Here is a 25,839-nt window from a genome sequence, read left to right as displayed (position 1 = left end):
GACAAAGGAAAATGATTTTTTTTAAAGGCAATTGGGGTTAAGTGACTTGCCTAGGGTCACACAGCTAGTAAATGTCAAGTGTTTGGTCTGAGCCCAAATTTGAACTCGGGTTCTCCTGACTTCAGGGCTGGTACTCTATTCACTGTGCCACCTAGCTGCTCCTAAAATGATTCATTCTTGACTCCTGTCTCTTCTCTCCCCTCCACCTGCCATTTTACTTACTTTTTTCCTTTCTTTTTTTAAAGAAATCAACACCACTTCCTGGGTTGAATTTTAGCCGGTTCACGGAAGATACCCTCATTCGTCATTCCCAATTTATAGTAGATCAAGTACAATCTTATGATGAGGCCCGAGACATTGATGAGGAGCCCATCATTGTTGCACCCTGCATGAGAGATGTGATTAGCTTAGCTGGTGTTACCTTGGGACAAAGGTAAGCATGTAACCTCTTAGAAGGGAGACCATTTGGTCTTCACCTAATTTTTTTCTAGATTCAATTTTATTTTCAGTTTTGAATTCTTTCTATCCCACCTCCCTGACCCTCTATGAAAAAGAAAAACAAAACATGTAATGAACATGTATAGTCAAGCAAAGCAAATTTCCATGTTAGCCATGACCAATTGTGTCCTTTTGTATTTGTGTATATACATATATATACATATATATGTATATATATACATATACACATACACTTCAATCTGCATTTTGAATCCTCTCAGGAGGTAGGGTAACGTTTCATCATGAGTTCTCTGGAACTATAATTGGTTCCATTATATCGATCAGAGTTTCTAAGTCTTTTAAAGATATTTGTCTTTATAGTATTATCATATACAAATTGTTCTCCTGGTTCTGTTTAACACTTGGTATTCATACAAGTCTTCCCAGTTTTCTCTGGAATCGGCATCTTCATTTCTTACAGTACAATAGCATTCTATCACATACATACTAAAACTTGTTCTGTCATTCCCTAGTTGATGGACATTCCATCAGTTTCCAGTTCTTTGACACCAATAAAGAGTTGTTATAAATATTTTTGTACATATGAGTCCTTCCTTTTTCTCTTAATCTCTTTGGGTACACTCCGTGGGATCACTGGGTCAAGTGGTATGAACAATTTAATAGCTTTTTAGGCATAGTTTCAAATTGCTTTTCAAACTTGCTAGAACAGTTCACAGATCCACCAATAATGCTTTAGTGTACCTGTTTTTCCCACAGCACCTCCAGCATTTGTCATTTACCATTTTTGTCAACTTTTCCAAGAATATGTATTATTTTCAAAAGTGTTAGTGGTGCAACAGAAAAAAAAGGGCATTGGTCACTTCTAGAAATACTCTTTTCCTCCCCCAACATAGATGAAACCTCTGTCATCTTCACACAAAAATTAAATACAGTGACTCTGACCATGTATAAGATTCTGTCCTAATAATCTGTTCTCTCTGAGAAAGAGCTATTTTATTTATTCTCTAGGACCATTATCAATCGCTAACAGGTACATAGAGTAAACTTCATTTTGTAGGCTATGCTTTAAAATTAGGTTAGTTATCAGCATGGGAATAAAGCTAATCAATTAGCTTTAGTTGGGACTGCCCAAGGGGACCATGGATAAATTTCAGGGGGGGAGGTCTGAACTTGGATGAGGAAAAATATACATCTTGATTCTCACTGAAATTTTCCTTTAATTATGAAATTGTAGAAAAATCCTTATTCTGATGAGGGGTTCATGGGCTTTACCAGACTGCCCAAAGCAGCCATGATTCAAAAAAAGTTGAGAAGCCCTGTTTTAGGGCAAGATGGAAGTTTTTATATTGGGGTAAGCTTTCTAATTCTTCCATAACCCATTCTGGGTAGAGTACGGTAGGAGGTGATCTTTCTGGCTTGATTAAGGTCTATTTAATTTCATCCAAGTCTTAATGTTGGTTTTTGGGGGGGGGGGGCAGGAAATCCTAGCTATCCAGAAGAGTACTCTTCCAACTTGTTGTTGGGTTGTATTTTGTTCTTTGGATATTGTTAGCACATTGACCCTTTATGTTACCCATGGACCAAAACCTGCTTCTCATTTTGTGTGTCTGCCTGTGTGTCTCAGACGAGCTGCAAGGCAGCAAGCCATCAAGCACACTACCAAAGTGAACAAGACGCAAGCCCTAACCAAAGCCACCACCACCAAGCTCGTCTATCAGATCTTTGATACTGTGTTCTCAGAGGAAATAGACAAAAATGGAAAAGACAATGGAAAAGACAGGAATGGAAAAGATGAGGCAGACACTGCGGTGAAGCGTAGGCGCTGTGGTATCTGTGAGGTAATGCACATTTAACTTGCTTTGTGGAGAATCCTTCTGTCCCATACGTCTCTGAATTTTACACTTGCTACTTTTTTTGGTGCTGTGTTCCACTGAATTCTCCTTTTATAACAAACAGTTAAGGCCAATCAGTTGTCTTTAATAACTCATCAGGCAGTACATGACAGATCACCTGTGGAATCTCCTACCCCTGTTTTTCTCAGGGACCCAGATTTTGGTAAATCCAACTGGCTACTTCTTAACGTTCATTTGCATTAATTGCTATACATTTAGCATTCTGTTTGTTTTCCACTGCAATGATTGAGACTTCTTCTTGTGTTTCTGAGTTGGTTGTTTTTTTTTTTTTTTTTCCCTTTGGGTACCGTTTCTTATGAACCAGAAATACCCCTGTGACTTGTTCAGCAGTCCTTGGGTTTCTGGTTTCTTGCCACCATTAAAGTACAGTTATGACCATCGTGGTATATATGGGACTTTGCTGTCTTAGCCCCTTGGGGCCTAGGCTCCATAGTAGGATGGCTGGGTTAAATGATAAATGTTTTAGGGACATAATTCCAACAGTCTACCAGAATAATTGGACCATTTCAAGACTCCACTTAAATGCATGCATATGAGAGTCTTCATCCCCCAAAAGGGACTTCTTCCCTCTATTTCTCACTTTTGTGAGATGAAAGTGGCTTTAATTTGCTTTTGGAGTGACTTGGAGCATTCTTGTGTTTACATTAAAAAAAAAAAAGCTAACATTCAGCACATGCTAGGTATAGTGCTAAGTACTTTCTCGTTTGAGGCTCACAACAACCCTGGGAGGTAGGTACTATTCTCATTTTACAGTTGAGGAAACTGAGGCACAGAAGCTAAATGACTTGGCCAGGGTCACACAGCTATCAAGGATCTGAGGCTGGTTTTGAACTTTGGTCTTCCTAACTCCATGCTTGGTACTTCATCTACTGTGTCACATAGATACCTCTTTACTTGGTTGCTAGAAATTGTGAAAACAATTTGCTTTTTCCCCCCTTTAACCTATTGGTTTTACAGGGAATTCCCACACATCTCTTGGTTTTAGACCCTATTGGAAGGGAGAGTAAAGGACAGCCTTTGTAGCCTCTGTACTTTAGGCAGGGTAAAATTAGGGGTTTGAAGGAATCATTAAACAAGAGCAGAAAACAGTAGAGACTTGCTCTAGTCCATAATTGGCACAATTTTCTTGCTTCCACTAGAAGCAATTGCTGAGTCTTGGTCCGGAGTATGGCTTTGTTGGTTGTTGGTTGTTTGTTCTAGCTAGGTGCCAAGGGCCTTCTTCTCTGAGGAAGAGGTTTGGACAAGCAAGGGTTCTAAACAAGGCTTATTTCTGGTACAATATTTAAATTATCAGAATCTTCTGACTCCTTCCCTTTGCAAAAATAAATCTTGACCAACATAATTGAAGATCTCAAAGTTTAATTTTTTACCTTAAAAAAGAATAATTTTAGTACCTTAAATTTTGTTTGTTTTCTGAATGTGTTCTGTGGTTTCACTGCTGAAACTAAGTAAATGGGAAAGCATACTGTAGCTATACCTGCCAGAGGACAGGATGAGTAAATAGAACAGAGAAGGGCAGAAAATTATCTGTGGGGCAAGGGAGAATAAGAGTTTCTGCATTATCAGAGCAGAGGGTACATGTTGGAGGAAATAGGGGGAAAATAAGGTTGGGGTAGAAATGGGATGCAAGATTATGGAAGATCTCAATAGCCAGTTATAATAATTAACAATGAATTCAACAAAGTGACATTTAAAAGTTTTCTTTCAAAATGTTATTTATTCATCTTCATGCCTTTACTGGGAAATGTGAACAGCATCTGACTTAAAATGGCTTTTTGTCTAAAATTTTTAATATTTCTTGTTCTTACATCATCTATATTTCCTAATGCATCCTTCCCCTCCTTCCAGAGTCATTCCCCTACAGCAAAGAATAAAAAGGGGGGATAAAAGCAGTTTAGCAAAAACAATACATCAACCCAGTCTACCATTATATGGGCTGTTCCATACCTGTGGCACTTTCTTCCTACAAAGAAGGAAAGTACTGTACACACTTATATCCCTTCCTTGTGGCCAAACTTGGTTATCTTCATAGAATTCAATTTCTTTTTTTTTTTTCCCCTAACAAGTCTTTATTGATTTCTTTTTTTTTACATCACCTTGAATTTTCCCAATATCCTTCCTCTTTCCCTTACACACAGAGAGCCATCTTATATGACAAATAATACTTTTAAGAAAAATCTTCATACCTGATCAATTTATACTGTATATAGCTTGTTTGTACATAGTTATTTGCATATTATCTCCTCCCTTTAGATTATGAACTCTGAAAACTGGGATTGTCTTACCTTCTTTTGTTTGCCCAGTTTTAGCACATAATAGGTGATTATTGTTTATTGACTATTGATTGTTTATTGGCTAACTGACAATACCTCAAAATCTGAAAATGTGGCATACAAAACTTTGAGATCTCCTAGATAGAGTAGGGGGCGTCTTCTCATGTCTCTTCTTCTGAGCCATGCTTGTCCTTTACAATTTTGCCACATTCACTTTTGATTTTGTGTATATATGTGTTTCAAGTTATGTTGTTGTAGTTATGTCTTGTTTCCTTGGTTCTGCTTACTTCACTCTGTATCAGGTTGCATAAATCTTTCCATGCTTCTCTCCATCATGTTTGTCATTTCTCATAGTTCAATAATATTCCTTTGCATTCACATACCGCAACTTATTTAGCCATTCCCTCAATCAATCGGCATCTACTTGGCCTGTAATCCTTTGCCATCACTCAAGGTGCTGCTATAAATATATGGGTATATGTGGAGCTTTTCCATAACATTCAATTTTGACTGTTCTTCTAACTTACATTGGATTTCTGTATGTTTGTATATGCTGAATTTTCCTGATTGTCAGCTTCAGTTTAAATCAGTTTATGTAAGTCTTTCTATACTTCTCTATATCAGTCACTTTCATCACCTTTGTGAAACACAAATAATTTAGTCATTCCCTTACTGATGGGTGTCTATCTTGCTTTCAGTTTTTGCTTTAACAAATACTGCTATGTATACTTTGATATAGATAAGGCCTTTTGGTTTTTATTTTTGTCTTCCTTGGGGCATATGCATAGTAATGAGATCTCTAGGCCAAAGAGTATAGACATTTAAACACTAAAATCCTTCAGGGTAGGGTGGTGACATAGAATAAAGATGGTACTATCAGTATGCATTGGAAAAAGGAAAGATTGTAGTTAGAGGCTAGCCAGGCAGCTGTCAAAATAATCCTAATACTAGGGAATCATGGAATCGGAGATAAAGAGATTGGAAAGACCATATACAACAGATTTGATAGTGGTTCCCCCCACCTCCCACACACTTGGCTATTTTTCTTTTGGCTAACAGCATTGTTCAGTCGTTTCAGTTTTGTCCAACTCTTTTTGACCCTATTTGGGGGTTTCCTTGGCAAAGATGCTGGAGTGGTTTGCTATTTCACACAGCTAGTAACAGACTGAAGTGGGATTTGACCCAAGTCTTGCTAACTGCAGCTGCACTGTCCTATCCACTGTGCCTAAAAAAACCAGCTACCTCAAAGCTTGGCTAAGATTGTAATTAGCCATTGCGGGACATCCTAATGCCCACAAAACAGGCCAAGATGCTGGTAGTTAAAGAAGGGGGTGATCTATTTAACCTCTGACTCTTGTATAACAATATCATACCAACTTCAAATTGCAAGAAAAAAAGCAAAATGTATAATGTGGTCTAGAACAGAGTTCTTAACCTGGGGACCATAGCTCTGTATTTGAGAACCACTCTTTGTGTCTTATCATCTGCCCCAGCTTCTTAAAGGAATGAGAGGCTTGGTAACCTACCATCATAGTTTGAAGGAGTCTATAGATCTTGTGGGAATATGGATAAGGGGAAAATTAAATCTTTATTTTGATATAATTTGGTTTTCTTTGAAATCTTCTACTTCATGTATTTAAAACCCTCTGAGGAGAGGTCCATAGGCTTTACCAGACAGCCAAAGGAGATCCAGAAACAAAAGATGTCTCTCTGCTCTGGAGAATGAGACCAATTCATTCCTAAAGAGGCTTTAGAATGAGTCTCAAAAGACAATTCCCCAAGTCAGTGTTGCCACTCCAGATCAAGAAAGGCAGACATTGATATAGGTATAGATACACATATGTGTGTATATTTATGTATGTGTATATATATATATACATATACATATACACATACATATTTAATTTTTTAATATAAATTTCACTAATCATGGTTGTTGACTATAGATGTTCTTGCTTCTTCTAGGTTTGCCAACAGGCTGAGTGTGGAACGTGTGAGGCCTGCAAGGATATGGTTAAATTTGGTGGCAGTGGGCGCAGCAAGCAGGCTTGCCTACGGAGAAGGTAAGTTTCTAACAATCCAGGTTTCCTTAGTAGTCACCTATTACGTGCTCTCCCTATTTTTCTACAGGATTAGGTCCTACTAGAGAACATAAATTTATGAAGCAGGCCCAATGTTAGGGCTCACCTTATCCCAAGACTCCTCTCCATTCTACACTCATGACAACTTCTAGGTCTCTTCTCTCTTTGAGTTGAAGGAAAATTTCCATGAATATTCCTTTCACCAATACCATTGGTAATCCTTCCATGCCTTCGCAAATGGCAGGATGTAGTGGAGAGAACGTTAGACTTTGGTTCAGGAAGATCTGGGTCTAAGCACTGCTTAAGGCACTTGCTGTGTGACCCGTAAACAAATCATTTAACCTCCAAGACTCTGTTTTATTTTTCATAAAATGAGGAGGTTGAACTAGATGATCTTTTAATGTTCTCTCCAGTTTTAAAGCCATGACTCTACAGGCTTCAAGAACGGCTATGTCTGGAAAGACTTCATCCTGCAGATAAACGTGGTGGTGGTGATCCTTGCTCAACTAGGCTAGCCTTAGACGATAAATTTGCTGCCCATCTTGAAGACCTCTGCTTGAAGGCCGTCCAATGTGGTTGAACCTGCCAGTGGTTGTTCTTAACTTGCTGGTGAAAGCTTTGAGAATCTGGGGCCCTGGTTATGCCTGTCCCAGGGAAGCATGTAGAATGGGATCAGTATGAGATTCAACAAAACTTTTATTTAAAAAAAAAAAAGTTGGGGACTAAACCTGTGATGTCATTAGTATTAGAAACTTCTACCAGTGCAGGTTATTACTTTCTCAGCAATTTATAATCTTACAGGGCTGTCTAGAGAACTGAGTGACTTGCCCAGGGTCATCTCTTTAGTATTAGAGGCAAGACTTGAACACAGGTGCTCCTAACTTTGAGGCCAACTCTCCAGCTCTTTAGCCATGCTGTCTCTATATAAAGACTTGAAAGGGGGGAAAAATTAGTCAGATTAAGGGGTCATAAATTCCAGAGACTCTTCTCAAAACCAAACATGAGCATTGGTGACCTTCTAGGTGCCCAAATCTAGCTGTGAAGGAGGCAAAAGAGGATGAAGAACTTAATGAGGATATTCCTAACACAGTATCACCCAAGAAAATGCTCCAACAGAAGAAAAAAAAACGGAACAAGACTAAGATCTCCTGGATTGGCGCTCCAATCAAGGTAATATTTAGAAAACTGTCTTGTCTTATTAAAGGAAAAAAAAGTTACTATTCTAACAAGCACATAGTGGTTGCTAGTGGGTAAGAAGACATTCCACCAAATCTAACCCATTCCTTTAATCCTAAGGTTGCATAACTGTTAAGTTAATATCTTCATAGGCTACTATTCCCCTGCCATTAAGATAATGCTAGCCATGGCCCATCCATCTTCCTTCAAAGTTCTGTCACTCGGCTCATTGGCACTGCCAGTACACCCACCAACAAAAATGGGGATAATCCTTGCACTATCTACTTCACGGGATTGTTGAAAGGAAAATATTTTTAAACCTTAAATTGACGTGTACAAGTGATGGGGAGAAGGTATACAGCAAGAGACCAATTTGTTATTGATGCCTTTTTTGGTCAAGCTTTTTATATTTCAGACAAAGAGAATAGCCATAGAAATGGAAAAAAATGGCTAGATGGCTTTAATGATAGTTTTCTGAATTGCCAAATTAGGTTTTAAAACATGGATAAGGGGTTTGTTTTGCTTTGTTTTCCAACTTCTTAAAAAAATGAACTCTTCTTTCCTTAATTCTTGGGTCATTTACGTCAGAATTGGCGATGCGTTAACACACTTGGTCTAGTGCCAGTCTTCCTTTGGACACTCAACTGTTTGTTTAATGAAAGTTACTTCAAAAATTATGCCCTTTGTTTTGGTTTGTTGAGGGATGGAAGCATACCATATATGCAATTGGGGAGGATAAGTATTGTCTTTTCTTAAACGCCAACCCAATTCATTTCAGAATGTTGCCCATGTTGCTTTTTGGCATTCAGCAATTGCCATCGTGAGCCTTTTAAACTGGAAAGGACAGTTATAAATTTATAACCTGTGTAGAAGATGGGGAAAGAAGACAATGTAACTTGTGGGATCAAGAGCAGAGTTCTTGAAGCTTTCTACTGAATTAATACAAAACTGGGTATCTTGTGATTGTTTTACAGGAGGGAGCGAGAAATTACTATGAGATGGTGTCCATTAACTCTGAAAAACTAAAAGTAGGTGATTGTATATCCATCAGTCCTGATGACCCCTCCCAACCACTATGGTTAGCTAGGTTTGTATCATATGCCTTATTTCTAGTTATTTTTTTTCTTCTCTTTTCTGTGCACTTCCCATTCCAATGTATTTAGACATATTTCTCAGGGGCAGGGAAGCATTTGAGTAGCCTTTCCCTCCCCACCCCCCCAATCACATTCTTTGACCACTTATTCACTGGGGAATGGTTACTGGCTTTTATATTTTTGCTGGATCACTATACATCTTGGACATAAAATACTTGATGAAAAGATGTTGCTTATTCCCCTCTTATCCTAATGGCTTCAACTTTGTTGGTACAGAAATTTTTTACCAATTTCATATGGTCAAATATCTCTGATTTATTATTGCGATTGCCTAGCTTAGAACCCTCCCCCAGCCATTGAAAGGAACAAATTGTGTTATTGTGTTCTATCTCTTGACTATCTCATGGTACAACTTTTCAATGTTCATGTAGTGTGTATGTGTGTGTGTATATATATATATACACACATATATATATACACATACATGTTTGTTTTAGTTGTGGTATAAGATGTTGCTTTATAACTTTTGCTAAATTGCTTTCCAGTTTTAATAGTACTTCTTGTCAACAAGGGAGTTTGTCCCCAGAAAATATTTCTGGGTTTGTTGAAGACTAGGTTATTGAGTTAGGTAAATTCCTTGTTTAGATTCTTTGACTTAACTGTTTTTGAATTTTTAAAATTGATGCCAAATTGTTTACTACTTTACTAAGTAACTGGAAATCTGGAAGCATTTTCCAACACCTCCAGCCCCCATTATTTTTCTTGAGATTATAGGAATGACTTTTGTCTAACTGAAGAATGTTCTCTTGGTAATTTAGCATATGACTAAATCCATAAACCTAGGAAGTATGATCATTTGTAGTATGTTGGCACAGCCCAACCCTGAGCAATGTACATGTCACCTTTTTCCTTTATTTTTTAAATAAGTTTTTTATTGATGACTCTTTTTAACATCATAGTTATCCCCAGAGTCCACTCCCAAAAAGCCATCTCAAATAACAAATAGTATTTTTTAAAGACAAAAGAAGAAAAAAATCAACACAACTGATCAATATATGGGAAAAACTCTATAAACATGTGCAATGTGTAATACCTGTGGACCTCCTACTTCTGTGAAGAGATGGGTTGGGGATGTTCTCTCATATCTCTTCATTCAAGTCATGCTTAATCTTTATAATTTTGTTACATTAACTTTTTTTTTTTGGGTATATGGTTCTTTCCATTTACATTGTTATAGTTATTGTGTATGTTTTCTTGTCTCTTTTTACCTCACTCTCTATCAGTTCATACAGTTTTTTCCATGTTTCTCTTTTCATTATACACATTTCTTACAACACAGTATTATACCATTATATTCATGTATCGCTAATACTTTTTTTAAACCATTCTCCAACTTAAGGGCTTCTATTTTGTTTTCAATTCTTTTCTATCACAAAAAGTACTGCTATAAATATTTTGGTATACGTGAGATCATTCTTCTTATCAATGGCTTCCTGGAGGTATGAATCCACTAGCAGAGCCCCTGGTTCAAAGGGTATGGACATTTTAATCATTTTAGTTGTATAATTCCAAATTGTTTTCCACAATGTTTATACCATTTCACAGCTCCACCAAAAATGTGTTAGTGTGCCTATCATCCATAATTCTTCTTGTCATATTTGCCACTTTGCAGGGTATAAGGTGAAACCTCCAGGATTTTTTACATTTGATTCTTTTATCTCTTTAAAGAATATGAATATATGCCTGTATTTATATATAATTGTATTTATAAGCCTTTAATGCCTTGGTAGATGGCTTCTCAGATACCTTGTGTATTTTATAGTTTGAATAAGACCTGTCTTCTATCACTTCCTCTTGGATTCTATGATTGCTACATAGAAATACTGTATTTGGGCATTGGTGGTGGTAGTGGTTGTGTTTTGTGTATCCTGTTATTTTTAGTTTCTTTTTTTTTCTGGGTGAGGCAATTGGGGTTAGCGACTTGCCCAGGGTCACACAGCTAATAAGCGTCAAATGTCTGAGGTCCGATTTGAACTCCGGTCCTTCTGACTCTAAGGCCGGAGTTCTATCCACTGTGCCACCTAGCTGCCCCTATTTTTAGTTTCTTAGGTGATTTGGGGGCACCTGTGGAAGTCACATCAGCAATTAGAAATAATTGTCTTTTCTTTGCCTACATTTATGCCCTTATTTCTCATTATCACTTACATTCAAGGATTATTTCAGTTAAGTGGGAAAGAAGGAACTTTTGCTTTAGAAAGACATGGCAAGTTAAATTAAAGATCTGACTTTCTCTTTCTGATTCTAGAATTGCTTCGTTATGGGAAGACAGCAGTGGACAGATGTTTCATGCTCACTGGTTCTGTACTGGGGTAGATACTATCCTTGGGGAAGCATCAGACCCTCTGGAGCTCTTCTTGGTAGATGAGTGTGAAGATATGCAGCTCTCCTATATCCATGGCAAAGTGAATGTTATTTATAAAGCACCTTCAGAAAACTGGTCCATGGAGGTAGGCACAAATCTTGTTATTTGGCTTGGGCCCTCTAGTTAGCTATGACACTTTTAAAAATTCTAACTCTCAATGAGTGGAAGAAAAAAACCCAACTTTTTTTTTTCCCTTTAATCTCCAAAGGGGGGGTCAAATATAGAGCTCAAAGTGATTGAAGATAACAGGAGAAACTATTTCTACCAGTTGTGGTATGATCCAGACTGTGCAAGGTTTGAGACTCCTCCAAAGGTCGAACCTCCAAAGGAAAACAAATACAGGTGAGTATTTCAGAGTGAATATTTACATTGGTATCTAGTCCACTTCCGGTTCAGTCAAAGGCTCTTTTGGGCCATCCCAAAGCTATAGGCTTCTGGGAACAATATATAGGATGTGGCAGAAAACCTAGAGAAAATGGTTCTCAGGTACATACTAGATAGCAGAGACGACTTAAACTTTCTAAAAAGTTGTTGCTACCCCATGATGAAAGGGAAGTACCCTGAATGCAACTTATTTACCATCTGCACTGGCATTGGTGAGCAAGGTCCCCAGAGGGCAGTTGGTTATTGTTCCAATCGGGGCTCTAGAGGTAACCCTGAAGCATCTGTATATGTAGGTTGTAGTACTATTCATGAATCCCCATCCAGGATGCTTTTCTCCTACCCTCAAATTGAATATGAGACAAATTAGCTTTTGGAAAGGAGATATTTATTGTTCATTTGTTTCAATGGGGTCCAACCCTTTGTGACCCTACTTGGGGTTTTCTTGGTAAAGTGGTTTGCCATTTCCTTCTCCAGATCGTTTTATAGATGAGGAAACTGAGGCAAAAAGGGTTAAGTGACTTGCCCAGGGTCACACAGCTAGTAAGTGTCAGAAACCAGATTTGTACTTGAGTCTTCCTGACTGCAGGGCCTGTGTTTTTTATCTACTGTACCACCTAGTTGCTGATGCGCTATAATTAGAACAGTTTTTACTTTTAAAAATTCCCCTAAAATATCTAGGATACTCTTACATAAGCAAATCCTCCCACCCCAAGTAATTCCTCTCAGAGGCTTATCTAGGGAACTGCTCAACAACCAGGTTGGCCTGCTGTTGGAATTTCTGATTACAAACAGGATTGCTGTCTTATCCAAGCCCCACAAGGAGAGACTGATTTCTCTTTAGCCACCTATAAGTTACATCTATGTGTCATACCTGCTTACATTAAATTCATATCTATTTTACATAATTGATTCAATAGAGGCACCTAAGAATTATTTACATCTTTGATTTTGCAGCTAGAGACATTATCACCTGATAAAAGTATTGACTAGAGCATTTTTGTTAGTGACATTAATTGGGGTTGGAGGGTATGAAAAGCTCTATTTACAAACATAGCTGGATGCTTAGTCTCACTTGTCTGCTTAAATCCTTAGCCTGTCCATTACGGGTCTTTCTCTTCTCTTTCAGGTTCTGCACAAGCTGTGCCCATCAGTCTGAAATGAAGGAAAAGGAAATCTCCAGAGTCTCAGAGCCCCTAGAAGAAGTTGATGACAAAATATTCTATAGCCTGGCAATGAAAAATGGTGTACAGTACAGGAAAGGAGATGGAGTTTTCTTATTGCCTGAGGCTTTTGAGTTGTTGTTAGTATTCTTTTGCCCAGTTTATTTGATTGGGTGTCTCTGTGACAGTCATGATGGGAAAACATTGATTTGTAGCATCTGTCCCATATCGGAAATCATTTTAGGACTTGTCATAGAAGATTATCTTTATGTATCTTAGGCAGCTCCTATCAAGTAGCCTTAGCTATAATATAAAGTCAAAGATAAATCTAAGTAGTTACGAAGCCCTGAAGAGCTTGACAAGGCCATCTGGCTCTAATTAGAGTTTGTTCAAAAGAATAATGGTACAATTTAAGCAACGGGAGTAAGATTGTGATCCTTTCTGGTGGTGGTGGTAGTGGTGCCATCTACCTCTGAGGGTTGTTTTGAGGATCAAGTGAGATAATAATTGTAAAGTGCTTAGCACAGTGCCTGGCACACAGTAGGTGCTATATAAATGTTAGCCATTAGCTGTTATGTAGCACTTTTTTACACATGAATGAAATCGTTGTTTTTTTGTTTTTTGTTTTTTACTGGTCTGAGTGGTCTAGGAGGGGTAATTGTCTTTTGACATCTGAAGAAACTAGGGCTCGGGTGTGAAATAGAGAAGTTGGGGTTCAAATGCGTAAGTCATTACATTTTCTAACTTGGCCTGTTGCCATTTTGGGAGGCAATATTAGAGGAGGTCCCTCAGCTAACACAAATCACATGGTCTTCAAAGCTGAAAGTCCTATCCAGGTCACACCCATACCCAAGGAGGGCTCTAGAGGAGGGATCCTTGCTAGGATCGATCTTCTTTGAAACATGAAGGAAATTACTTTCCTTTAAGTCAGGTGAAAGGCTCATCCTACCATGAGAATTTAAGCTTCTTGAGGGCAATTTGTCTTTCTGTCTGATTCTATTTGTATCCCAAGCCATGAGCACAGTGCCTGGAACTAGTAAGTCAATTAAACGGATTGTGTGAACTCTTAACAAGTTACCCAAGAAAGGAGACTACTTAAACTATAGGTTAAGGTGCCATTTGTGCCATTGAATCCAGTCCAAGCTGAGAAGTCAGTAAAGTAATAATGAGGGTTACCTCCCCACCTACTAAGATTCAGAGTGTGGCCCGATTTAGCCTATGGACCCTGGTCGACTTGGTGAAACAAAAGCCAAGTCTCTGAGTAGGAGTCAGCACACTCATTGATAACCCCCAGGGAAAGTGCTGATGAGCTATCTTGACCACTGCCTTGAGACTATAGAACGGTATCTCTACTACTGAAGTATAAATTCTAAAGTCTGACTAATAAAACATATTTAACTGTTTCTCTCCTCCAGCTAATAGCCCATGAACTAAGCCTATTCAACTTTTTTTTTTTATTGGTAATACATACCAGTTTTGAAAAATCTTATGATGAAAACTTTTTTGACCATGCCAACAGGACAAGGGAGAGTTCTGTCAATTTTTAAAAGCATAGTGTCTTATTTTAATCATGCTACATAAAGCTTTCTTATTCTCTTCAGCTTCAAGGCTCCAACTGTAACCAAGAAGTTGAAAGAAGCAGTGAATGAGGACCAATACCCAGAATACTACCGAAAAAAATCGGATTATATTAAAGGCAGCAACCAGAATGCCCCTGAGCCATATCGCATTGGCCAAATCAAAGAAATTTTCTGTCACAAACAAAGTAAAAGAACAGATATCAAACTCAGAATTAACAAATTTTACAGGTAGGCAACAGCTACAAATCTTAATTTCTCCAATTTTAAACAGATTTTATTCTATGGGACAAGAATTGCGTTTCTCCTTGTTTACAGTGTGGATAAAGTGCAACATTCATTTCTCTCCTTCTGCATACATTTTTCCAGTCTATTTCTTAACTTTTAACTTCATGTTAAAGTTAGGCTCTGTTCCTGGGGTGGAGGAGGCACTGTTCCAAGCCTCAGAGTTTTTTGGGCTGTTTTTTTCAAAGCTAGTTCTGGGGATCTATAAGTTTTCAGTTCTTCCAAAGTGGTATGATCTAAGGAGAGGTGTGGTCACTCCTCTCCTGGTCTGTGAGTGACCGCAAGCATTCTTTTCCACCTTGGAACTGTATTGCATTGCCCATAAGAGGTTCTGGGACAGAGTCCTGCACCCAGTGCCAGCAAAGGGTTCTCAGTAATCTCCTTCTGACCAGTTGTTCCCTTTACTATCTGGACTAAGAGCTCAGAAGTCACTGCTACTGATTCAGTGCCCCTCCCCCCAAGATCTGCTATTAGCTTGGCGGGAGTGTGGCCTTTGCTGGACTGGGCTTTCCACTCTCACGCCAGTGAGACAGATGTTTCCTGTTGACTTTCTAAGTTGTCTTGGGCTGGAAAATTGTTTCACACCATCTTTTTGTTGGTTCTGCCACTCCAGAATTTGTTTTGTGGCATTATTTTAAAGTTGTTTAATGGGGAATTTGGGAGAGCTCAGGTGAGTCTCTGCATTTATTTCCCCATCTTGGCTCTGCCCTAAATGTTACTTCTAAACTACTACTGCCTTGGCTACAAATATGAGTCCTTCAATTTTTGGAAAACTGTGTGGAATGCTCTTCTGGAGTGTTTAGTTGACCTTTTCAATGGTGGGTCCAGAAGAAGCCCCTCCAGATGAGGTTGCCCCACCCCTGGGGAACCCACCAGGCATGTCTACTGGCATGCCCCCTGTACTCTGTTGCAGCTTAGTAATGTGGGGTTGTAGACTTTCTCCAATTCTTTCTGCTGATGCTCAGATTCTTCTCTTAGCAACCTGGTTCTCATCCAGCTAGCTGATTATTTCGTTACGTTTGTCAAGGATCTTCTGTTTGTCTTCATCACCAATTTTGCCTTGGAGTTTCTCATATTCTATGGTAGCTTTCATGTTGAAAGCATAAGATTCAAGATAATTCTTAGATACCTTGTCTCTCTACTTCTCATTGTCAGCCTTGTATTTCTCAGCCTCCTGAACTATAGGCTCAGTGTCTTCTTTGCTCAGACGACCTTTGACATTGTGATGGTGATCTCATTCTCCTTGCCTGTGCTCTTATCGACAGCAGAAACATTGAGGATGCCGTTTACATCAATGCCAAATGTTACCTCAATCTGAGGAATACCCTTGGGTGCTGGGGGGTATTCCTGTGAGCTCAAACTTGCCTAGAGGGTTGCTCTCCTTTGTCATTGCTCTTTTACCTTCAAATTTTTTTTTTTTTGGTTAGGCAAAATAGGGTTAAGTGACTTGCCCAGGGTCACACAGCTAGTGTTGTGTGTCTGAGGCCGGATGTGCACTCTCGTCCTCTTGAATCCAGGGCTGGTGCTTTATCCACTTTGCCACCTAGCAGCCCTCCTTTCACCTTCATAAACCTGAATAAGTATACCAGGCTGGTTGTCTGGTTAGGTGATAAAGGTCTGTGTCTGCTTGGTGGGGATGGTGGTATCACATTTGATCAGAACAGTTTTCTTTTATTTTAAAATCTAAAATAATTTCAACAGGTAACTTAAAACAGTCCTGCTTGTGTTTTCTTCTGTGCACTTAAAAAAAAAAAAAAAAAGGCTTCAGTGACCTTCCTGCTTTTTTTTTCTTTTTTTGGTTATTTTTGCCTTCCCCTCTCCCTCTTACCCCCCCCTTTCGATGGGGAAGTCGGGGAGAAAGCTAATCTTTAATACATATGCACAGTTGAGCAAAACAAATAACCACACTGGATGTGTCAAACATTTTTTCTTATTTTGCACCTTGAGTCCATCACTTCTTTCAGAAAGTGAGTACTGTACTTTATTATCTGTCCTGTAGAATTACCCAATGAATGTAAAGACAACAGATCCTTCTTGGTGTCTCTTCAGGGTCAACCTTAAGCAAAATTTGAAGTTGACAGTACTTTTCCGCTGGTCTTCATCTTTTTTAAAAACGACAAAATACAATCAGGGTCTAGTATCTTCAAGCTTTCTACAATTAACCACTCGGAGATACTTATTGTAATATCTAACTAGGCCCCTGACTTCAGGGCCTCTCATTACTTGCCTTCATTCCCTGTTTTGGTTTCACATGTGTGTACACAATCCTACCTCTTGCCACATACATCCCGTTTCATGGGGGTTCTAATTACTGTCAGACTCACCAGGTAGCTAACACAAAGGATCCATGCTCATGGCTGAGAAGGGTAGCCCTTCCTAGGTAATATCCCTCCCTATTCAATGGTGCATCCTGAAATGAATTTCTTCCAAGAGACAAATGGTGGGTAAGGGGTTGAGCCCATAGGTGGGGCCAGTAGAGACTGGGGGCAGATTAGGTTTCATAGCATCATTTCCCCCCCCCCCCCAGATATACAAAATAATATATTGGAGCTGTCTACTTTCTCTAGCAGTATCTTACAATAAGACTTCATCTTTACAGACCAGAGAATATCCATGAATGTAGGATGAACAAGTTTTGGGAGGATATCAACCTATTATACTGGAGTGATGAAGAAGTTGTTGTGAATTTTAAAGACGTGCAAGGCCGCTGTGTTGTGAAGTATTTGGAAACGATGACAGAACCTACTGAGAAATACTCTCTTGGTGACCCGGAACACTTTTATTTCCAAGAGGTGATCCTTTCTGTAAATTAATGACCTCCTTGAGGTCAAACTAGGTAACAAAAAGGTGATAGGAGGTGTAATTGAATGGTAGAAGTAGGATTTAAGATGAGCTTCTCCACTGAAACTTTCAGGTGACTAGGTGATCCAGTAGAGAGAACACTGGGCCTGGAGCTGGGAAGACCCGAGTTCAAATTTGGCCGTGGACACTTTGAGTGACCTTGGACAAATCCTTTAAAAACCTGTTTGCCTTGGTTTCCTCAACTGTAAAATGAGGATAATAATATCTATCATCCCAAGGTTGTTGTGAGGACCAAATGAGATAATATTTGTAAAATGCTAAGCATAGTGCCTGGCACATAGTAGGTACTTTAATAAACTATCATTTCCTTAATTTCATCGAACGGACTAAACTCTATAAAACCATTGAGGCATTTATATAAAAGAATGCTACCTTTCAAGGTGGGAGATGTTTCACGTATCTACCCCTTCAAAGGCCTCTCTAGGAGAATATTCCAGGGTAATTAGCATATCCTTGGTCCTGGTTCTAATCTGCTTTTTTTTTTTTCTTAATTGACTTGGATAAAGGCATAGATGGCAGGTGTAGCCAACCAAGAGGCTACACTTGCCATTTCACCCAAATTTGTGTGTTCTCCAGAGTTGATAGTAATGTCAGCTGAATCAGATTTAATTTAACAAGGAACAAGTTCAAATGTGGAACTTTATTTTTTAGTCCAAGTGTATAAGATAGGGGAGTCATAAGTAAGACAAATTCTTGTGGGGGAAAAACCTGTGGTTTACAGTAGATTATAATCCTGAGATTTCAAGGATGAAATACGAGATCCAAGAAGCTAGCTTGAGCTTCAGCTACATTGAAAGAGCCTCCATTCAGGCCAAGAGAGGCAATGGGGTAGTTATAATTGGTTGTGGTCAGACCCCATCCATCCCTTTCATTTCCAGGACTCTTCTCTTAAGGACCGTGACAAACTGGTGCTAGTCTAGGTAGAAGAGGGTCGGGAGGCAAAAAGATGGAGCATTTGACAGGCTAATACTTAGAAAGCAATATTAGATTGCCTCTACTTGGTCTCAGGGGGCAGAATGCAGACCAACAGAGGAAAGTTGCAAAGAGATAGAAAGCTTCTATCTAGCCCAAATCTATAGAAGCTACTTGATACAGTAGATACAGAATTGGATGAGGAGTCAGGCACACACCTGTGTTCAAATCTGCTCTCAGATACTCATGAGCTGTGTGACTCTGGGCAAGTCACAACCTCTGCCTCAGTTTCTTTATTGATAAAATGGGGATAATAACATCTACCTCCCAGGGTTATTTTGAGGATAAAATGAGGATATTGGCAAAAGGCTTTGCAAACCTTAAAGTACTATACAATGTTAGTTGGCTACTAACCACTATCCCAAGGTAGACTGTCTAGGCCAGACCTACATAACTTGTTAATAGGTAGGGACCAAAATTAAAACAGGCTAAACTTCAGGCTGCAGATAGAGGTTTTTAGTGGCTCTTTCCAAGTAAAGTTGTAATTAATGATTAAACTATTTTGTAAATCAATCAATCATATTTTTAAAAGGAAATTTCAATTAATATCAACTAATTATACTTATGAATTTTTATTTATCACAAAATTTATATTAATATTAAAAAATTTACTTTGCTAAGCAGTACAAGTTTTAATATATTTTTCAGGTTCTCTTACTGGTTACATTTAGTAACGACTAAAAACACAGTGAAAAGATAAGACTCTCACTCCTCTCAGACTTGAGATGGCCTGACGATGGTTGCTTTGGGTCACCTGACAAACAGAGTGCACTGTGGCAACTCACTCGCTAAGTTACACGACGGGCACAACAGTGATTAGTGGAAGGAGGGTTAAGCCAGGCATGGACAAAGCACTCATTACATCTTTACTTTCTTTTATATCTTCCATGTTTTGAGGGACGTCTGAAATCCTTTGGGCCACAAGTTGTCTGCAGGTCTTGTTGTGGAGGCCGGTCTAGGCAGCATTGGGGGGATAGTTTTTCCCAGTCACTACTATGTCTTGAGACCTCTTGGCTATGTTTTAGAAGGGATTATTGGATAGGCTGGACAACAAGACTCCCTAATGAGGAGAGAATAGATCTTGGATCAGAGAAGTCCTGGGCTCTTCTAGTCTAATCTTATAGATGAGGAAAATGAAGTCTTGGAGAAATAAAATTATTTGACCAAGGTTTCAAAGCAATAAGCATCAGAGGCAGCATTTGTACTCGGGTCTCTGACTTTGTTTTTTGTTTTTGTTTTTCTCACTGTTTTACATAGCATTTAATGTTCCTTCCAAATCACCCTCACTTCAGACTTCTGTGAAGTGGTCTAGCTTTTATTTCTTGACATAGTTTTCCATTTTAGATAACTAATCTTAGCTTCTATCCTCTTAGGCCTATACTGCAAAAAGTAAAAGTTTTGAAGAAGTTCCAAGTTATGCCCGTGGTGATAAGGACAAAGGAAAAGGCAAAGGTAAAGGTTTGTTGTGTTTCTGTGGTTTCAAGGACTTGCCCACTTTTTTTATAGTCCAAATAAAACTTGAGGTCAATTGGGAATAAGTTCTTAAATCTCCTAAGGAACTTTCAGAAATAATTACTTTATTTCAGCAAATCCCTCCTTTTCTCTTATTCTATATATATTTTTTGACATTCCCTTTGAAATAGTAAGGCATTGGGAATTTCTAGGGCAAGTGGAATCCCTGTGTTTGGTGTGACTTTGGGGTTAGCAGTTGTGAACTAATAAGCAATGGGCTTCCCCAGGCAAAAGCAAGGGAAAATCTGTAGCAGTGGAGCCAAGTGAGCAGGAAACAACAGAAATAAAGCTGCCCAAGCTTCGCACCATGGATGTGTTCTCTGGCTGTGGAGGATTGTCTGAAGGCTTTCACCAAGCAGGTAAAGGCGGTAGGTTTTTGCCCCAGATGCTCTGGTTTGAGCCTTTCATTTTCCTGCAGGGCTCTTCTCTAAGAGCTCTGGAACTCTAAAGAGACTTATCTTGCTTTAAAAATGTGACATGCATAGCACATCTTCCTTAAACAAGATGATATTTTTTTCCTCCAGGAGTATTTGAAACACTGTGGGCCATTGAAATGTGGGAGCCTGCCGCCCAGGCATTCTGTCTGAATAATCCTGGGACCACTGTCTTCACAGAAGATTGTAATGTTCTCCTGAAGATGGTTATGTCTGGGGAGAAGACCAACTCCCTGGGCCAGAAGCTGCCTCAGAAAGGAGATGTAGAAATGTTGTGTGGTGGCCCACCCTGCCAAGGGTTTAGTGGCATGAATCGCTTCAACTCACGCACTTATTCCAAGTTCAAGAACTCCCTAGTTGTCTCCTTCCTCAGGTGAATGGCACTGGGGTATAATTTTTCCCTCATCTTAGCGTGTAGTCTTTGCTTGCTACTTACTGGGGGTGGCAAGCACAGGATATCTTCACGTTGAAAGTGAGGATATACTTACTCCAGAGCAGGAAGTCCCTTCTTCCTCTTATTAGAGCACAAGGATTCTGCCTTTCTACTTTCTGCATGGAAATTTGCTACAGAGGGACTTACCTTGGTTCTTTTGTAGGAGAACTCCATACTTATGGGTCATTGTATCACATAATCACTTCTAGAGAGTTCAGACAACTGGCTGGCTTGCCAGTAAGGCTCTCTATAGGACTCACTTTAACCTAAGAAATGGCCACATGAAGGGCTGTGGAGCTCAACAGCACTTCCCTCTTCCCCCATCCTCTCCCCATGTAAATCCTTTCAGAAGGAGGAAGAACTGATTTTTTTCCCCCAAGCATGCCTGTTCTGATACACTTGGTATTGGCTCCCTGTATAACCTCTTCTTGAGGTCCTCCCACTCTATTATCTCTACTTTCTATACCAATGTGGGGGAGTAGAGAAAGTTTGAAGTTCCTTTTGTTTGAAAGGATTTATCTATATTGAAATAAATTAGTTCATGAAGGTTTTAGTCTAGATCAAGGATTCCTAACTTGGGATTTGTGAACTTATTTTGAAAAACTTTAATAACTATATTTTCAATCATTGGTTTCCTATGTATCTTAATGTATATCTTTAAAACACTAATCTGAGAAGGAATCATAGGCTTTAAAAGGACAAAAAGGTCCATGACACAGAAAAGGTTAAGAAACTCTGGCCTAGGGGTAATGGTCACAGTTCCATAGGGCTCCTCTTCCAAATTCAAAAACTTGAAATATAGATTTATTAATAAAACTAAATCTCTGAAGTCCCAGGTAGTCATTGGATCACTGAAATAGAAACAACTTGTCTCTATCTAGTCAGATTCTGTACAGTCGATTATTCGCTGACTTTCTCCCCCTAAACATAGTCAGGATACAAAATTCTTATCTTTATCTAAGAAAAAAACCATAATTAAATACAAACAACTTGGAAAATCTTAGAAGGGCAGAGAAATACTTAATAAAAAACAAAACAAAACTGCCCATTTCATACGGCAATAAAACAGAAGGGAGAAGTAGGCAAATTCAACATTGTTCCAATGGATTCAAGTAAATGGAGTTCAGTAACTCCTAGCTGCTCTGAGTTAATAAGAGAGTGAGTTAGGGAAATGCAAAAAGCTGTAGCAGACACAAAACTCCCAGAAAGTCTGCTCTTGTGGTCTTCTGTCCCTATCACCGATTCTGACTCTCTCCCTCCAGCATCTCTCAACTTAAAACTGGCTCTACAACAAAAATGCCATCTTCTAAGCCCACAATAGTTTCATCTCAAGGCTGATGGGAAATAAAACCTACAACTCTCAGGGTCTTTAGCTACTTAGCCCCATTCCCTCCAGTCCAAGTCTTGTCTGAATGACTCTTAAGCTTTCTACAAAGAATCTTACTGGACATTTTCTTTCTCTTACAGCTACTGTGATTACTACAGACCTAGGTTTTTCCTACTAGAGAATGTAAGAAACTTTGTGTCATTCAGACGTTCCATGGTCCTGAAGCTGACCCTCCGATGTCTGATTCGAATGGGATACCAGTGTACATTTGGTGTATTACAGGTAGGCTCATGCTAAGATATGTGGGGGAGATAACCAAGGAATATGACACTTATGTTGTTGCGGTCTGAGAGGTTGAGACCCCTCAGACTGGTGTACAGGACGGGGTCATCTGGAATGAATTCACAGACTCAAGCATTCTTTAAATCAAGGTGGCAAAGATTTATTGTTACACTTTTCAGTGGGCAAGGATTCTTAAGGAAACTGTAAGACTGAGGATAGAGCTAGGGTTTATATGGAAAAGGGCATGGGAAAGGAATGCCAGGGACATTGAGGTAATCTAAAGTTCCAAGTGTCTTTGGGGGCTATGGATGAGAAAGTACAGGGAGTATGCTGGACAGGGAGGTAGATGACAGAGGTATGGATCTTTGGAGTCTGGCAGGAGGAAGAGTTCTTGGGCTGACCAAGGACATAACTCCTTGGGCTGGGCAAGGCACCCCTCTCCCTCTGTCTTGATGAGAGAATTCTCTGCAACAAGGGAAAGCTTTCTCACAAGACAGGAATTTACTAAGCAATTGGGAGGCTTCCAGAGACATGATCTGAGGGCTGGGGCCTGAGCAGCCCAGCACTCTCTCACCCAGCTTTGTGTAGCTGCACCAGGGAGAGAGATAAGGGTCATGCTGGGGCCCACCCATGAGTAATTGCTAGGCACAGTGTCCTTGGGCTGGGGAGTGGTTGTCAGAGACAGTGTTTCTGAGGCTAGGGAGAAATTGGGGTCCAAGTACAAGCACAAGCACCCAAGCACCCCAGCAGTGTCATTATCCCTGTTCTTCCAATGTTGAAGAAAAAAATAACCATAGTTATTTCCCCAAAATGGGCTAATTTAGATTTGGGAGCTGGGTTCAAACGTCGGCTCTGTTATTTGATACCTGTGACTTTGAGCAGTCACTTGATGTCTTAGGGCCTCCATTTCCTCATCTGGAAAATAAGGGGGTTGGTTTAGGTAACCACTGAGGGTCCTTCTAGTTCTAAATCTGTCCTCCTGAGTGTTGCTACATGTTCTTCTACTACATATATTTCTTATGCTTCCTCTCAATGGATTAGAATGAGCTAAAGTTTTGGCATTGGTTTAAAATAAGACTTGTCTCATATGACAAGACAAGACAAAACAAAACTGATATGGAAAAAAGTCCTCATCTCAATGAGTTGCCTGTCTTGGTAAACTAATCAACTTCTATCAACACATGAAGGTCACTTTTTTAGATCTTAAAACATCTCTAATGCCTTAGATGAAAGGTCCCATATCCATCCAGCAGGTTGGCTTTGCTTCTGACCCTCAGACTTTTTTCATGGTTGTTATATGGAACATGAGTATATTAATGGCAGCAGAGTTGGACTGTCTTGTGCTGTCTTAGGGAAACATTGAAGAGAAGGCGGAGGAAAGGAATGATAATTAAGCTCCCTGAAAATGAAAATAGTGAGGAGTGATTTTTTTTTTCCTTCAGTGTTAGATGTTGAAAGATTATAGTTAATCAAAGGAGATTAATCAAATGTGATATCAAATGAAATCAAATAATCAAATGAGTAGATATGTAAATTGCTTTGTAAACCTTAAAACACTATATAAATGCTAGCTATCATTATCGTCATCATCATCATCATCATCATCATTATTATTATTATTATTATTATCATTAGTAATAAGTAGATGACTTAGAATGATCTACTGTGGTCAGAAATTTTTAGCTTGGTATGACTTGAGATTTACTGTGACTACTAATCTTGGCAGAGTAAATTCAACAGTAACCTTTAAGACAAAGCAGCTGAAGGGCACCTAGGTGGTGCAGTGGATAGAGCACTGGCCCTGGATTTAGGAGTTCCTGAGTTCAAATCTGACCTCAGACACAACACTTACTTGTGACCCTGGGCAAGTCACTTAACCCCATTGCCTAGCCCAAAAAAAAAAAAAAAAAAAAAAAAGACTAAACAGCTGAACTTTTATCTACCTTTTTGCTTGTCTTTAAAAAATACTATTTGTTACATTGTATGACTCTTTGAGAGGGATAGGGATAATGGGGGAACTTACGGTAATGAAATCCCCTCCCACATATTAATAAGCTTTTTTTAAAACTACACAGCTGCCTTTTTTTTTTTTTTTTATAAAGGTCACAAAATCTTAAGGTAGTCTCATGCTCCCAATAACTAAGTTCTGACCACAGGGGACTGAATCAAAAGGGCAATTTTTTCCTTTATGGCTCATGTCTTGGTCTCTACTGACACGGGCAACAGGGTTCTCAACTCCTCCTATACAAACTTTTGGGGGAGCAAATGTGTAATGAAGACAAACCTTGTCACCCTCTAGCAAATACAGAAGGCACAAGACTTAAGGGACTTGTAGGTAGATAAAGAACACGTACCAAATATTCCCAGAAAAGGGTAAACCCTCCTCAGAAGGAAACTGAATTCACAGTGGCCACCAGGGCAGCATCGTCATTCTAATAGAAGCCTCCTCCCCATCAGATTATCTTGGAGGCAGCCCCACTTTCTGAAACCCATTCCCAAGGAGACACTGAGGGGGCCAATCCAAATAAATGAATACACCTTTGTGTTGCCTTGTTTGTCATAACTGGCAGTTTTCTTACCTTTTAAGGTATCAATGGGCACATCTGTGCCCTAATTTCATGTAAGAAAGATTCTTTTGTCAAGAACTAATTTTTGGTTCCTGAATAAACATTTTCCTAGACACACATCTTTAGTTTTCCTACTCAACAGGTATTTCTAGAACCCAGAAATACAGGTGGCTTATTTTTATGATGAGAGAGAGTCTAGGCTTGTGAATTAAGAATGGGGAATTTCCTGAACAGAAGCTTGCTATACCTACACAGACATGCAACTCATCAGTAATTAAGTCGAGGGCAAGACTTGAAGCCAGATCCCCCATTAATTTCCTGTATCCTATTATTCACTGCTAACTTTTACATCTTAATATTTCTTATTTGACTAACTTGGTAGAAATGGTGTGTTTCTTTGTTTTCTGTGCCTAGGCTGGCCAGTATGGCATTGCTCAGACGAGAAGAAGGGCCATCATCCTAGCTGCAGCCCCAGGCGAGAAACTCCCCAAGTTTCCAGAACCCCTGCATGTTTTCACAACCAGAGCCTGCCAGCTCGCTGCAGTGGTGGATGGCAAGAGATTTGTCAGCAACATAAAGAGGTAAAGGCATTCAGAACTAATAACTCTTCCCCCTAAGAACCAATT

At 39.3% G+C, this 25,839-nt stretch overlaps 1 protein-coding gene across 1 annotated transcript in view; it reads left to right on the top strand.

The window, feature by feature from the left end:
* Positions 1-25,839, top strand: part of LOC114039839 (DNA (cytosine-5)-methyltransferase 1-like) — a 54,607-nt gene that overhangs the window by 25,237 nt on the left and 3,531 nt on the right. Inside the window, exons 7-21 of the mRNA XM_027857715.1 lie at positions 246-433; positions 2,084-2,297; positions 6,611-6,708; positions 7,749-7,896; positions 8,877-8,989; positions 11,302-11,503; positions 11,627-11,760; positions 12,929-13,099; positions 14,564-14,770; positions 17,424-17,616; positions 20,032-20,116; positions 20,398-20,529; positions 20,695-20,977; positions 22,505-22,646; positions 25,628-25,794. Of these exons, the coding sequence (XP_027713516.1) occupies positions 246-433; positions 2,084-2,297; positions 6,611-6,708; positions 7,749-7,896; positions 8,877-8,989; positions 11,302-11,503; positions 11,627-11,760; positions 12,929-13,099; positions 14,564-14,770; positions 17,424-17,616; positions 20,032-20,116; positions 20,398-20,529; positions 20,695-20,977; positions 22,505-22,646; positions 25,628-25,794 (2,477 nt within the window). The remainder of the gene's footprint in view (positions 1-245; positions 434-2,083; positions 2,298-6,610; positions 6,709-7,748; positions 7,897-8,876; positions 8,990-11,301; positions 11,504-11,626; positions 11,761-12,928; positions 13,100-14,563; positions 14,771-17,423; positions 17,617-20,031; positions 20,117-20,397; positions 20,530-20,694; positions 20,978-22,504; positions 22,647-25,627; positions 25,795-25,839) is intronic.

The sequence above is a fragment of the Vombatus ursinus genome, unplaced genomic scaffold (assembly GCF_900497805.2).
Source record: "Vombatus ursinus unplaced genomic scaffold, bare-nosed wombat genome assembly UNPS02012319.1, whole genome shotgun sequence".
In the NCBI taxonomy this organism is placed as follows: domain Eukaryota; kingdom Metazoa; phylum Chordata; class Mammalia; order Diprotodontia; family Vombatidae; genus Vombatus; species Vombatus ursinus.
This window is presented reverse-complemented; position numbering and strand designations above follow the sequence as displayed.